This window comes from Homarus americanus, unplaced genomic scaffold, assembly GCF_018991925.1.
Source record: "Homarus americanus isolate GMGI-L3 unplaced genomic scaffold, GMGI_Hamer_2.0 scaffold58748, whole genome shotgun sequence".
Lineage (NCBI taxonomy): Eukaryota > Metazoa > Arthropoda > Malacostraca > Decapoda > Nephropidae > Homarus > Homarus americanus.
Genome location: NW_024729645.1, coordinates 727,727 through 743,052, shown reverse-complemented (window position 1 = coordinate 743,052; position 15,326 = coordinate 727,727). Strand labels below are relative to the sequence as shown.

The following is a 15,326-nucleotide window of genomic DNA, read 5'->3' as shown; positions in this document are numbered from 1 at the left end:
CTTACTGCTGTTTTAAAATGGAATGTTATAAGACATATTTATTTACATATTGTATTTTTTAATAGTGTAGATTATTACAACATTGGTTGGCATTCTGAAATTTTTGTGTTCATTAACGAGGAGCTGTCGTGGATCACTTGCCCTGACCTTGTTACTCCAATCACAAAATAAAAACTACAAAATTCATGATTTTTTTTGTCATCACAAAGTTTATTATGAGTGAGAATACCGGATCACCTATACATTAGGCACCCGGGTCGAGGCGCTTCAGGTGAGATGAATTAGGGTATCGAATCTTCAGGTGACTAATGAGATCCACCTGTCCTGTCCTGAAATTATTAAATAAAAAAATACTTTCAACTTACACCCAACCCCTATCACTCATATATCCATCCAACCTATGTTCGAAGCTATCCAGGGGTCCGACTAATTACCCAAATGTAGCCGCAACGAAGTCAAATAATGGTCCTACGTGAATAAATCGGACTGCTAATCACTTCTCGACTAGTATTTGGTGTCACAAAGTAAAAAAAAATTGGTAAACTTAATTTAATCTGAGTTAATAGATCGAGTGCATGTACCTAACCTAACCCAACACAACTCAGATTAAATTAAGTTTACCAATTTTTTGTGACTTTATGACACCAAATAATAATCGAGAAGTGATTCACAGCCCGATTTACGCTTGTACGACCATCATTTGATTTCATTGCGACTACATTTGGGTACATTTGGGTAATTACTCGCTCCCTCGGTACATGCACGTGATCTATTAACTCAGATTAAAGTAAGTTTTCCAATTTTTTGTGACTTTGTGACACCAAAAACTAGTCGAGAAGTGATTGGCAGTCCGATTTATTCATGTATGACCATTATTTGACTTCATTGCGGGTACATTTGGGTAATTAGTCGGACCGCTATCTATCCAGCGTATTCGAGTTATTGATGATGTTTGGTAACTTGTTCCACTCGTCCACTACTATATTTCCAAGCCAATGTTTACCTATCTCACGTCTAAGCCTAAATTTGTCTAATTTAAAACCATTGTTACGAGTTCGCTCCTGGTTGGATAGTTTGAGTACCTTTCTTATATCACATTTGTTTAGCCCTGACTTCCATTTATACACCTCTATCATATCGCCCCTCACTCTACGTCTCTCGAGGGAGTGCAGATTAAGAAGCTTTGACCTGTCTCTGTACTCAAGGCTCCTAATGCCCAGGATTAGTCTTGTTGTCCTCTGAATTTGAAGGGATTCTACATCCAATCTGTAGTAAGGTGACCAGAACAGAACTGCGTAATCCAAGTGGTCTCTCACAAGTGCAAGATATAGTTTTAGGATAACCTCGCTAGTCTTGTAACTAACACTCCTTTATATAAACCCAAGTACTTTGTTAGCCTTATTTCGAGCAAATACAAATTATTTACTGTACTAGGTTTAAGATCCCTACTTATCATTACTCCTAAATCTTTGTCGGTCGGATTTCTGTATAACAAAAGCCTCCATTATTATATTACTGTTACTCAAGATACTTATATAGGTACACATAATAGTGATAATATAAGATATATATATATAACTAACGTCATCATTAAATATCACCAAATAGGAACATATGTATCTACAGGTATGTCTCCTCACTCTATTGCCGTTTGTATACGACTTACTTTAAATTATCTAAGTTGTTTAGTGGAAATATATACTGTCCCTGTGTAATACTCCTACATGTCATTACTGAGACTCCGATCTAACCTGACCTGACAAGCCATTATTGACCTCATTACTACCACTCCCACCAGCACCACCAAATGTAACCTGACCTAACCTTAGTATATGGGTCAGATATAAAAGTCAGATCAGATCAAGGTCATAACTATCCATACCCATTTGGCCTGACCTACCTGAAGAACTCCCCTCCCCCTCCCCCCTCCCATAGAGCTACAGAAGAAGAGGGGGGCAGGGTGGGGGGGGGTGAGGGGGGGGGGTTCAAGTGATCTGCATAATTTTGTCGTATATTTTGAAGCATCACCAACTTACTGAATCTACAGTAAGTAATATTAGTAATCACGAAGGTCATATTATCATACAATATTAATAATATGATTCTCATCTTAATTTATCATAATAATAGTTAAACAGAAACCGTAAAATCACAATATATGTTTTCTTTTAGTAAGGTTTAAGTTAGGTCAGGTTAGGTTATACTAAAGGTTAGGTTAGGTCAGGTTAGGTTATACTAAAGGTTATCTGACATGAGCTAGTTTTCACCCCTTACATTATACTAACCATAATAAGAACACTGACTCTCGCAGATACTAATATACTGACTCAGCATTACCAGTACAGTATATCACTAAGCTTATATCATCATATGTATTATAGGTGAAGGTGGTATACTGTTATAGGTATAATTATAGGAGGAGGAAAATCATTAAAATAAATATTACTTAATTTATTCCAGTTCCTACAAACAACTTCTAAAAATGTCTTAAAATTAATTCAAACAGACGATATGGTCACACAACCCCGAACATTCTTCCCTCACATCCCACATTACTAACACGTTACCTCGCAAGCCAACACACATCTCTAGTTTATGTGATGCAACAGAAATATAAAACATATATATATATTAAAAGTCACATATAAACAGACTAATAAAAAATATACTTTAAAAAATCCTCAATTACTTTCTTATGTAAAATAAATAAGACATTGATGTAGGTCTTCCTCTAGTAACGATGAATGTCTAGTCATTTGTAAAATTTGATAACTGCTTCTTTTTTATCCATCATCAGTTTTGGTTTGCTACAGAAGAGCCAAAGCGATGACAGTCATTCCATTCTGTCATGACATTAGGATCTTTGAACAAACCAGCGCAGGTTTAACAGTTTATCTAACCTGTGGTACAGTATTATTTCTTGTGGTATTATTGTCAAAGTCTAAAAAAAGTAATAAAGTGAGGGAACTTGTAATGTATTTTATAAGGTAAACGACAAAAGTTACCCGACATTATAGTTTGGAGAGGAAGGAACACCTGTATTACTGATGACGTTCAAACTCTACAATTTTAGCAAAACTACACAATCCTGTTTACGAGATGATGCACAATACTGAACAAGTGTTTCTAAACTACTGATATAAAACTGTGAACTTTTAAAAATTTGAATATAACATTACTCACAGTTAACAAGAAACAAACATGACCAATAAGTTAACATTTCTAAAAGTTATCTAGGAAACACAACTTTAAGGGTTTATTTCAGTTAAAACTGTAGCCTGGTGACGGTCGACGCTTGTGACAGTTAAAATGGAATGTTTTGGAGATTATCGAACAAATCCTTCTGTTGTTGTAAGAGTTCCTCGTGCTGCCTGCTGACCGACTCCATTATCCTGCGTTGCTCCTCCCGGATCTAGAAAGATGGAAAAATAACAACGGATGATAACGTGGAACTGAGTAGAGTTGTTTCTCCTACGCTGACACCTGCCTGGCCCCCACACCTGTGACACCCAGAGGAGAGATAAAACGACACCTGCCTGGCCCCCACACCTGTGACACCCAGAGGAGAGATAAGACGACACCTGCCTGGCCTACACACCTGTGACACCCAGAGGAGAGATAAGACGACACCTGCCTGGCCTACACACCTGTAACACCCAGAGGAGAGATAAGACGACACCTGCCTGGCCTACACACCTGTAACACCCAGAGGAGAGATAAGACGACACCTGCCTGGCCTACACACCTGTAACACCCAGAGGAGAGATAAGACGACACGTTCATACTTAAGACAAATGACTAGGCAACCCAAAGAGATGCCACAAACTTTACGAGATCAAAACAAACACGCACACATCCACACACACACACAAACACACACACACACACACACACACCAGAGAGGACGCAATAAAACAACCTTATTAAAAAAGCGATATTATTAGTCAAACCAAACGCTGAAATAAGGCCTATAACCCAGAGCAATATTCAAAACATACAAAAGCACGTGGAAGCAAACAAGAAAATAAACAAACAAGAGGTTAAATGAAGCAAACAAATTCGAGACCAAACAAGGCACTAAGCCACTGGTTAAGTAAGGAGTAACAGTGTATGTATGTATGCATGTATGTATGTATGTATGTATGTACGTACTGTATGTATGCATTTTTTTTCCTTTGCGTAAAGTTATTGAGGAACATAACGTGTTGTTACGGACGTGTTTCTACATCATCGCGGGAAAGGAATCCGCGCCAAGAAAACTCATTGACGATAAGTGCTAAGATTTATTAACTGAATACACGACTGCAGGAGATAGTTGGTTTCCCAGTGAACACGATCTCTGATACTAGGTGAAGTTGACTCACTCTCTGGAGATGAAACTTGTATGAACACAGTCACTAAACTTCCATACGTGTGTCGTGTTACTATTTTGTCGGATGCAAATAAATACGTCATTGCTACGTCGTGTTTTGTGTTTGAGGTATATAATAATAACTAGATTGGTTAAAGAACGTTTTTGTGTACTACTGAGTAATGGTCGAACTGTAATTCACAAATCGTCTTAAGTTATTCCATAAAGTTTCCTGGGAGACATACACAGTTACGGCAGTTCAGTTCCCAGCTGGGTGTTAGCGACAAGGACTGTCTCAGCCAGCAGACAGTATATGATTATTTTTATACTAAGATTTTAAACAATTACAACGCATAGAAACGATACACTGTGGAAATACTCAAATTTCCTGCAGTATAAAAAAAGGCAAAACATAACTAACAAAATCCTGATGTTTCACTCCTGAGGCATCATTATGGATTTACAATTTTCATTTGAAAAGTAAACAGAGGCACGATATTCGATGTTGTCTCAAGTTCACCTTGATCTAACTAACACATTCATAGCAGCTAAACACGACCAGAAAACGTTAGTGTCTTTACTATTCAGCCTTCGTTAATGTACAATACACTGAAAGCATAACGAACATAAAAATGTTAGTAAACACTAAGTTTACCTTGGTAAACACTGAGGCACGAGTGATCTTCAGCTCCACATCTGCTTCATCTGTTGGAAGAACATACATGTATTTTTATGGTCCCCTACCAGCTACTAACGGAGCGCCTCCTATTGCAGGGGTCGGTGGTTCGATCCCAGGCACCCACAGTTCACCCAGCTGTAAATGGGTACCTAAGTTTATGGGGAAGTGAATGCGGTCGAGTGCAGTACCGGCCATGCTGCCTCCTTGTGCACCGAAGGTTTAGTATAAATTGTGCCGTATCGCTGCATCCACACTGTCGCATACGGGCAGTCATGCCTATGGGACCCACTTTCACTTTTCACCAGTCACCGAGGTCTCGGTGCGGCGTCTTAACGTGAACTGCTGCCTCATAACACATCTGTGTAGCGATCATGACAGTATTCTCGACGTTGATTATTTATCTTCAGAACATGAACTAAATGTATCAATGGAATACGTTCATCTTCTTTCAGTTACTCTTTAACTTGACCTGTCGCAACTTCATCGACCAGGAATGAAAACGAATTAATGCGATTCACCAATGTCTCGTCTTTTAGCCTCGTAGTCCTCTACAAGTTGTAGATGAAGGTAAAGATGACAACTGTGTCACTAGTGTTCAACCACTACACACTCATCGTTCAGCTCCTGTCACATCATGTGTAGTTTGTTACAAGTGTTTCTGTGAGTTACTGTCTTGGCGTAGTAAGTAGAAGGCTGTGTATTTACCAGCCAATAGGGTTAAAGAAAACCCCTAGACGATATTTCAACTTAAATGATCTTCAGCTGGAAGACTAAAACACAGTAATTGGTCTCGCTAAAATAAATCTGAAAAATCTTGGTGAGGATTATTTTGCGTTCCAACCTTTAAAAGAATAAATTATTTAATGTTCTCAGTCTAAGGTCTTGATGTACTTACTGTCCATCACACAGATAAAGATACTGATAAGATGGTCTTCAGGACACTCACACAGGACATAATAATAGAACTTTCAAATATAAGTATGATAATTAGTTACTTATTGATCCTAATTATACAGAATGACTACGATATTGAACAGTAACCATCATCATCACCATCACATTCATCATCATGCTGAGGCGGTCAAGTTCAGCTCCGTAAAGACGAAGAAGACCATCTCCCATTCGTCCTCCGCCACACCAGCTGAGTTACTCGCTAATTTAAGTCTATTTACTTCATCAGAATCATTCCACTACGTTACAAGATCTTCAAAAATTGACACTCCTCTCCCAATCACTACAGTGTTTTCTAAGATACTTCATGCTCTCTCGTGTAACCTCAAGCCAATCTCCCATGAATTATTGTGCATTACAGAAGACAGATAGATAAGCCACCACCGTCAGTGTCCCCCACAGCAGCACCAGAAGAGAGCTTCCCACACCACAGGCATGGGACTCAACCCCCACCTGTTCTTGCAGCTGCTTTATTTCCTTTCGGAAGCTTTCCTGGTGTTTTTGGAATTCTTCCTGATATGAGCCAATTTTCTCCCGCTGTTGCTCGAACATCTCCTGGTGTTTCTTGAGGTCCTCTTCGACTTCCCCGCCGATGCTCGAGACAGCTTGCCTGCATTTAGTCAACTCGGCGTTGGTGTCCGTAATACTGGGGTCATTGGTCTCGGCGGTTACCGAGCCGTCAGTATCCTCGGTGTATGTGACCTGTAACAAATGACGAAGGTTAGTAGTTTAATCACGAGTTAATAATATCCTTTTCCATGGGATCCCAAAATCCATATTATCAACACCGAGTTAAATTAAAATTTCCCGATAAACCTCAGGAGTATTTGTTAAGGTACATGTATTAGAGGGCTCCACCGACCCTCAGGGCTCCCCACTCCGACAAGACACCAAAGAGATCCTCGCCGAGAGAGAGACCGAAAATAAAGACATTCTGGAGGTGAGACGCTCCAGTCATCCTCCCCTAGATGGAGTGATCACCCACCTTCCCTCTAGATGGGTGAGGTTTCTCTCAAGTTAAAGGGGGGGGGAGTAGATCGTTTTCTCAAGGGAATAACCCTCCGCCTCATCTTTATCGACAACTACCCAATTTTTCGCCTTCCTGGAGTGCCCCCTCTCCCCCCCCCCCGTCACACAGGAGCGAACGTCATTCAGTGTCAAGAGGCAGACTTATGCACCTAAATGTAAAGTGTTGGGTGTATTCGGCCTGGCTGCATGAACTTCTCTCATTTGAAGGACTGTCGAGGGGTTCTCTTCATCTTTGAGGATTTCTCTTCTCACCTGTATTGAGAATCCCTCTACCCCCCTCCCTCACTCCTGTCAACCCTACCCGTAACTCCTTCCCTCATGGTCGACACATTCTCCACTCGTCTTACCCTCGATGGAACTTCCTCCTGTAAGTAACCATATCGTCTCATATAGTTTGATTCTCTGCTCAGATGAATCAACCGTAACACAACAAGTACCAGTGCTCACCTTGACGGTAATGCCACTGCTTTTGGTGTACACACATTCTCCTTTAGTCACACCGTCAGCCGTCGCCCTGGACTCGGCTGCACTCATGGAATTCTCTCCGCCCATACTCATGAAGGACGACTGAGAGAAACTACTAGGCTTGGCCGCGACTGCGTGAGTGAACACCATCAGCGTCCCCAGTAGTGTAGCCATCACCACCTCCACACCACTCTGCTTCCGCATCCTGCACGTCATCTGCAACAACAGAGGAACAGTTCACGTGTTCTTTTATACATAAATGACTACACACACACCCGTGATAACCCATTAGCGATAACTTCTATGTATGTCAATCTTTTTTTTTTCTTGGAAACCTCTGACTAACCATAAACGATCAAGAACATCACCAGAATACATATAAATAAATAACTTCGCAAAAAACCTAACCTAACCTAAACTACACGAGGTAAATTTGGTTATATTATGATGGTAAACGACGTCTTCAGTTAAAGAGAGCAGTTGAAGATCTATACGACTTAATTGAAGGTAGTACAGTAGGTAGTAGGCAGCTATCAAACAGGGAGGTACTACCGCCTGGGAAGATATTGGAAGCATAATGTATTGTCTAATGGTAGACCCTGCTGCCATATGGCATCACGAAAATTGTGACCAAGTCCCAGGTTGCTGATCTGACTTTCTGCCTCATTTACACACAAGTGCAGGGTCTCAATTGTCTCTCTTACTATGACAACACAACATACATATATGGTTTCTCACTCTTGATCTTTTTTGTTGTATTTCTTTATTATTATTATTATTATTATTATTATTATTATTATTATTATTATTATTGCAGTGTTATTATTATTATTACTGCAGTGTTATTAGTATTATTATTGCTATTATTTTATTATTTTTACTCACCTGAATTACTATTAATTATTATTATTATTATTATTATTATTATTATTATTATTATTACATTTTCGCCCCCCAGGCCCCGATGTGGGTCAGTGACCTGTGCCCGGGTGGGCTAATCCCCGTAAAAAAAATCCAATAATACACAACAATAAAAACACCAGGTAAAAATTCAATTGCTCTTTAAGGTTTAGTCCAGTAGTCCTATTTAACGTAACAAACAGAGGCAGGGGGGGCTGTAGCAGGGAAGGGGTTGTGGTGGTAGGGGAGGAGGAGGGGAGGGTTGTGGCAGGCAGGGGGAGGGGTTGTGGCAGGGAGGGCAGGGGGAGAGGGGAGGGGGGTGGGGGAGGGTTGTGGCAGGGGAAGGGGTTGTGGAGGGTTGTGGCAGGGGAGGGTTGTGGCAGGGGGGGGGTTGTGGTAGGGAGGGTTGTGGCAGGGGGTTGTGGCAGGGGGGAGGGGGGGGTTGTGGCAGGGGGAGGTTGTGGCAGGGGGTTGTGGCAGGGGAGGTTGTGGCAGGGGGTTGTGGCAGGGGAAGAGGTTGTGGTAGGGGTAGAGTGAGGTGGCAAGGGGAGGGTGTGGCAGGGGGAGGGTGTGTCAGGGGAGGGGGGTGGGGGGTGTGGCAGGGGGAGGGTTGTGGTGGGAGTTGTGGCGGGAAGGTTGTGGCAGGGGAGGGAGGGGGTTGTGGCAGTAGGGGGGAGGAGGGTTGTGGCAGGGGGAGGGGGTGTGGCAGGGGTGTGGCAGGGTGGAGGGTTGTGGCCGGGGGTTGTGGCAGGAAGGTGGTGGCAGCAGGGGGGGTTGTGGTAGGAAGAGGGTGGGTGTGGTGGGTTGTGGCAGGAAGAGGGTGGGTTGTGGCAGAGAGGGTGTGGCAGGAAGAGGGTGGGTTGTGGCAGGAAGAGGGGGGAGGTTGTGGCAGGAAGAGGGTGGGTTGTGGCAGGAAGAGGGTGGGTTGTGGCAGGAAGACGGTGGGTTGTGGCAGAGGGGAGGGGAAAGGGACCTGGTTGACCATTGTTCTAATAATAACGAACATCACAAAACCATCAACATCACGTTGTGTTTCCAAACATTAAGAAGAACGTATTATATTGTTTGATATTTCCTGGCCACGCCTAGCCGTCATGGGGTGCTGGTTCACTAAAACAATTGGGAGCTTGAGTCATAAGGCAGCCCAGAGAGGCGTATTGAGGTCGATCTTTACTGTACTGGCTAGGCGGTGTATCGTAGGCTACAGTACACTAACTACCCGTCAGCCCTGTATCTTCAACTTGATTATTTTATTGATACATAATAAATTGTCTTCGTTCTCTTGTAGTAAACATATATCAAATAAAAGTTATTCTTACGGTAGTGTATTTCAGCAGCACGCTTCACACTACATAAGAACATAAGAATGGAGGAAACTGCAGCGGGCCTATTGGTCTATCCTGGGCAGTCCCGTTTACACCCAACCCCTATCGCTCATATATCCATCCAACCTATGTTTGAAACTTTCCAGCGTGTTCGAGTTAATGATGATGTTTGGTAACTTGTTCCACTCATCCACTACTCTATTTCCGAACCAATGTTTACCTATCTCGCGCCTAAATCTAAATTTGTCTAATTTAAAACCATTGCTATGAGTTCGCTCCTGGTTGGATAATTTTAGTTCCTTTTGTTATACACAGAGTTACACCAATTCACGCAGAGTTCATCACAGGTTTTGACTTTTAATTAACGATGTTCCATGGCCAAAGTTTCACTTACACTTTCTTTACTCTCTCTGTCGTTGTAAGAAAATATTCACGTGAACAGTGTTATGTGGGTAGGTACAGCTGGAGTTGACCTCTGCACTTCATCTCACCAACATATCTCGCATAGTACGCAGTTTGTTATCCGTCTCTGGACACTAAAATATCAAACATCAGATTACCTGTTGACACATTTTCCTCTACATTATAAGGTACTAAAAAATTAATTCTAAAGAGCTTTTGTTCTGGTAAAGATATTATGAACTTAAATTACAATAACTACTCAATAATAATAATAATAATAATAATAATAATAATAATAATAATCATCCAGACGAAAACAAACCCGGCCCATGAACCGTGGTCTGGCAGGGAAAGTCTAGAATTAGTGACATAGCTACTGTAAATTAATGTAGTCGCCGCCGCTTGAGACTCATGTTCTCGTTTTCTTTAACCACCCCTTGTGTTATCACTCCGCGAACCATTACAACACTTGGTGAATTTGCAACTAAAGTTTATAATATGGACCTCTGTCATATGTTAAACAAACCTACTATGTTTGGTACAATTCTGAAGAAACGTTCACGAGTTATTTTGGAAACACAGACAAGAAGACACCTATCAACTTTCTCTGTGGTGTTCTTCTTGTGTGTGTGGAGGGAGGAAGGAAGGAAGGAAGGAAGGAAGGAAGGGGATTAACAGGAAGATATTAGTGGAGGGAAGAGGGAGGGATATAGTGCAGGAGGATGTGTGTGTGTGTGTGGGAAGAGAGGAACCTTGGTTGTATTATGTTCCTTGGGAGAGAACCTGTTGTGGGCGGGTGGGTGGTGGGAAGGCCAAGGACAACCCTTACCTCCCACCACCACAATACGTAACACAGACCAACTCCCACAGGACGCGTAGGACCTCAGTCTAACAAAGTCATGATATACACTGGCGAATTGTAAACAAACCACAGACTACATGTACTGGGGCGCTGTGATGACTTAAGTGTATTTAGGTTAGGTTAGGTTAGGTTAGGTTAGGTTAGGGTTGAAGATATTAGGTTAGGTTAGGTTAGGTTAGGGTTGAAGATATTAGGTTAGGTTAGGTTAGGTTAGGTCAGGTCAGGTTAGGGTTGAAGAGATTAGGTTAGGTTAGGTCAGGTTAGGTTAGGTTAGGTTAGGTTAGGTTACCAAATCTGATCCGACCTGACCTTAGGAAACCTCACCCACCCACCCTAACATGGAATTATTATTATTATTATTATTATTATTATTTCACTCTATACACATTCACATACATATACACATACACGTACAGATACACATACACACACACATATGTATACACAACATACACACGTATAAATACAAACGCACAAATACAGTATTCACGTAGACACTTGCATACATGTACACCTACACATGCATACATTCATATGAACGTACACTAAAACAACCACTCATAATCACGTACACATAATACGTAGACATCTACACATTCATGTATACCTGCACACGGACACTTGCACTTACACAGGCTCACATACATGTACACATGCACACATACACTAACATACAAGAACACTCCTACACACGCACACAAACACACATTAATGTACACACCAGCACACGCACACATACAGTACATAAACACAAACATGTACAGATACAAGCACACATACACTCGCATCACGCACAGATACACGCTCACACCTACAGTACACGTACACCTAAACACGCACACACTCACATTCTGGAATTTCGACAACACTAGTAATCTACGGTATATGATAGTTGATTATTATATCGGGGTCATGATTTCAGTTTCTCTCACCACAATATACACGACGATTAACTGCGCCACACCTCTCCTTGGCAGTCAATCCCAGGGTCAAAACTCATCTCTCTTGCTTTGTTTACACACACACACACACACTTTTGTTTTCCTTAGATAAATAGTAAGATCATCATTCAATTACACGTTGATAATGCAAGTAATGTATAAAATGTACAGGTATATAACATTGGTACACAGGCAGTGGAGGTTTACACATACGAGGAGACAGTCCAGGTATATCTAATTACATTATGTATTTCCTATAACTGTTCTCTAATAAATATTTTAACGTAATGTGTCATTCTAAACGCTATAGTAAAATTCTGCTGTTTAAATGGTTACTGTCAACGTATATAACCTTTAATAAGTGTGTTGGGGGACTCACTCGCCTCACTCGCTCGCCTCACTCACCTTCCCGCACATCACCACTTGACTGTTGTTCTAAGTAAACTGGGTGTGTTTTATTATACTGACGGAGTTGGACTATGGTGTCCCTCCCCTTCACAAGGTCAGTCACAGGCTATTCTCGTTCGTGGTGTCAGGCGGTGTGTGTGTGTGTGTAACTCTCTCTTTCTTTTTTAACTCTAACAACTCAATTATCTTATGTAACGAGGGGGAAAACGACGCTGTGTGGTTTACTGTACACACAATGAGTCTACAACCAAGTGACGTCAATGATGATGTCTCGTGTTGTTGACTTTATAATGTGGGGATTGGTTATTGTACTGTTTATACTTGTTGTTACCTGAACTAATGTGACTTAGCACACCATACTGTATGAGTCAACGTTAATATCTAGTTGACCGGAGCTTAAGTGTATATATTGATACAGTAAGTCTTATGTTAGTGCCTCGGGTTGTAGAAGTATTTGTACGTGAATTAAAGTGTACAGTTCAAAGCATTTATTTATTGTTCTGGAATAAAGAAAGTTTGTTAGTTGAATTACGAGTTAAATCATGAAGTTACAGTGTTGAGTGTACGAGCAAGAAGTGAACTGCATGGCACCGAGGTGAACGTATGACCTAGAGGGAGAGAATCACAGGCAGAAGAAGGGGCAGAAGAGGTCCACGCGAGATGAGACACTCCTGACCCACCGAGTCTTTCTAGAGCAAGATTAATGAAGGTGAAGCCACAGTGTATAGTAGGGGGTAGGAGGGAGATACCTAGACTATAAATTAATCTTCTAGAATAAATTATTTCCATTCTGATGAGAGAAGGAACAGATTCATGCCAGTTATTTGGAGATAATTTACACAGTTCTACATTAACGTGAGCGCCTCGAATTTTAGTAAGAATATTGAATTGAGTGTACAGTGTTCAGTCAGTATGGTTAGGCGAACGTGTGGAACTCTTTAAGATACGACATACAGCTAGTGCTTACAGTTGGCCAGCGACAGTGTACGTGAGGTTCAACCATCAACACGCGATAACCTGAGCATTACATAACTCACACTTTCATGTCCAGTTTTCTTACTGTTTTGATGGTTGCTGATGTAGAGATCCTAGATTCATTCTCAAAACAAATAACATTATTAACTGGCGTGAACTTTTTTTTTTCTAGATGCTTATTTAATCCCTAGTAACTGTGCCTCACCCTCGCTCCGTGTGTGATTTGTTAGACCAGGTCATGATGTAGAAACTATTGTACACAGTGATTTTTCATTCCTCTTCTTTCCAGCTCCAAATAGAAAAGGTATTTATGTTTTGTATTACTGTAATTATCTTGTTACAGGTAATTCCTAGGTTTAGTTACTTTATTTCTCTTCACCATCTAGTCACTGACCCCCCGATGGCACACACCTTCTCCCAGATCCAGCACAAGAACACCTTCAGACTTTCCACTCCTGGTGATGTAACTCTCCCATGTGGGTGAGGAACAACAAACATTACCACATAGTTCATTCTCTAGCCGAGGCAAAACTTCTCGCTCATACTACTATATGTGGAGGTGATGTTTGAATGATTAACTAAAACCAGAAGCAAAAAGTGAAGTGGTAATATACATGCGTGTATTTGACGTTCATTAACTAGTTTATTAAATATAACGAAGTTAAGTGTAATCTAGGTGTTGGCAGCCAATACAACTGTAACATAAGTCTCACTGTGTTACATCACGACAGCAAATGACAGTGGAACATACGAGAGTGAAGATATAATTCAATCTGAAGTTGTGTTCACTGGAGGTGTCGAGTCTTCACCACACACTTACAAAGGTATAACTATTATTTTAATCACACACCTTCACAACAGAAACAGTGAACATAATGTATATAGGTTCAATGTAGAGTCGGATTATTTACCATCGTCTTACCAAACAAAAACAGTTAACAGTCTCACTCACTCACTCACCTTTCTATCGTTGTCAGAGGTGGACGGAAGTATGGGTCCCCGTTGGTCGTTCCCAGTTCTTATATGTTTGCAAGATCCTGCCAGAAGTTGCCAGACTCACCAGCACCGCCCACGGGTACCATAGACTATAGCTGTTATGGTGTGTCATTCAACGTGAAAAGTATTCAAACACTTCCTACAATCCTCTCATTCCTTACCTACTGTTGGTGAGTAACTGAGAAAATATAAAATAATGAGAATATTCGTCAACTCGGTACTAAACCTTCAGTAAATCTAAGCTAATATTAAATTAAAATGACCAAAAGACACAAGGTAATGTTTTATGTTTTCCCTCAGTCTCAGCTTGCATATTGGCGACCTTTGACCCCTGTAAAGAGGATAATATAATAAAATATCCGACCCATTTACACAGTTGTTTGGGGAGGGGGTCAGGTTAGGGTACTTACGCCAAAATAATGGATAAACACCCCCCCCACCAAATTAGATCTTTTCTAAACCTTGACCCAAATAATGACCGAAAGTATAACTAACTTTTTTTGTTAAACCATTACGTTGGAAAATATATACACACACGTAAAGGCATTTGTGTACATTTTCATATTCAATTAACTAGATAGAACCAAACAAGAACTTAATGTACAGTAGCTAAAACAACTATCTGTGCAGGTGGGGGTCGATATGCTCGGAAATATTTTACGTGTGACTAGTGACAGCCCTCATATACCAAAATTTATCGTCCATGGTATCGTATTGCTTCCCATAGAGTATGCACAGATAGTTGTTTTAGCTACTGTACATATCTGACGAATTTGTGACCCTTGACCACCACAAAAACATAAAAATTATTAAAATACATAGAAAAAAAATTGCTTCATGGTGAATTGGAATAAATCTGCCCAAGTTTCAACTCCGGTGAACTAGAAATGAATGAGCGACTACCAACAGGAAATGACTGACATGGATATGAGTAAATACATGCAAAAAATATTTATTCTACCTCACGTGGAGTCCGATCACCTGAAGATTAGACACTGTAGCGATAACCTAATCTAACTCATTCCTACCTAACCTAACCCAA

General features: G+C 40.9%; 1 protein-coding gene across 2 annotated transcripts; it reads right to left on the bottom strand.

Annotated features, from left to right (window-relative positions):
• Positions 1–2,436: 2,436 nt before the first annotated feature.
• On the bottom strand, positions 2,437–14,379 carry LOC121866787. 2 transcript variants are annotated; one of them, XM_042366520.1, is made up of 4 exons: positions 14,249–14,379; positions 7,458–7,691; positions 6,435–6,683; positions 2,437–3,412 (listed from the first exon to the last, which is right to left on the bottom strand). In XM_042366520.1, exons 2-4 carry the CDS (start codon positions 7,689–7,691, stop codon positions 3,305–3,307), a joined length of 591 nt encoding a protein of 196 aa, XP_042222454.1. In that variant the 5' UTR covers positions 14,249–14,379; the 3' UTR covers positions 2,437–3,304. The 2 variants fall into 2 exon arrangements, with proteins under 2 accessions (XP_042222454.1, XP_042222453.1); XM_042366519.1 differs by lacking the exon at positions 14,249–14,379 and adding an exon at positions 12,311–12,416.
• Between the last annotated feature and the right edge of the window lie 947 nt (positions 14,380–15,326).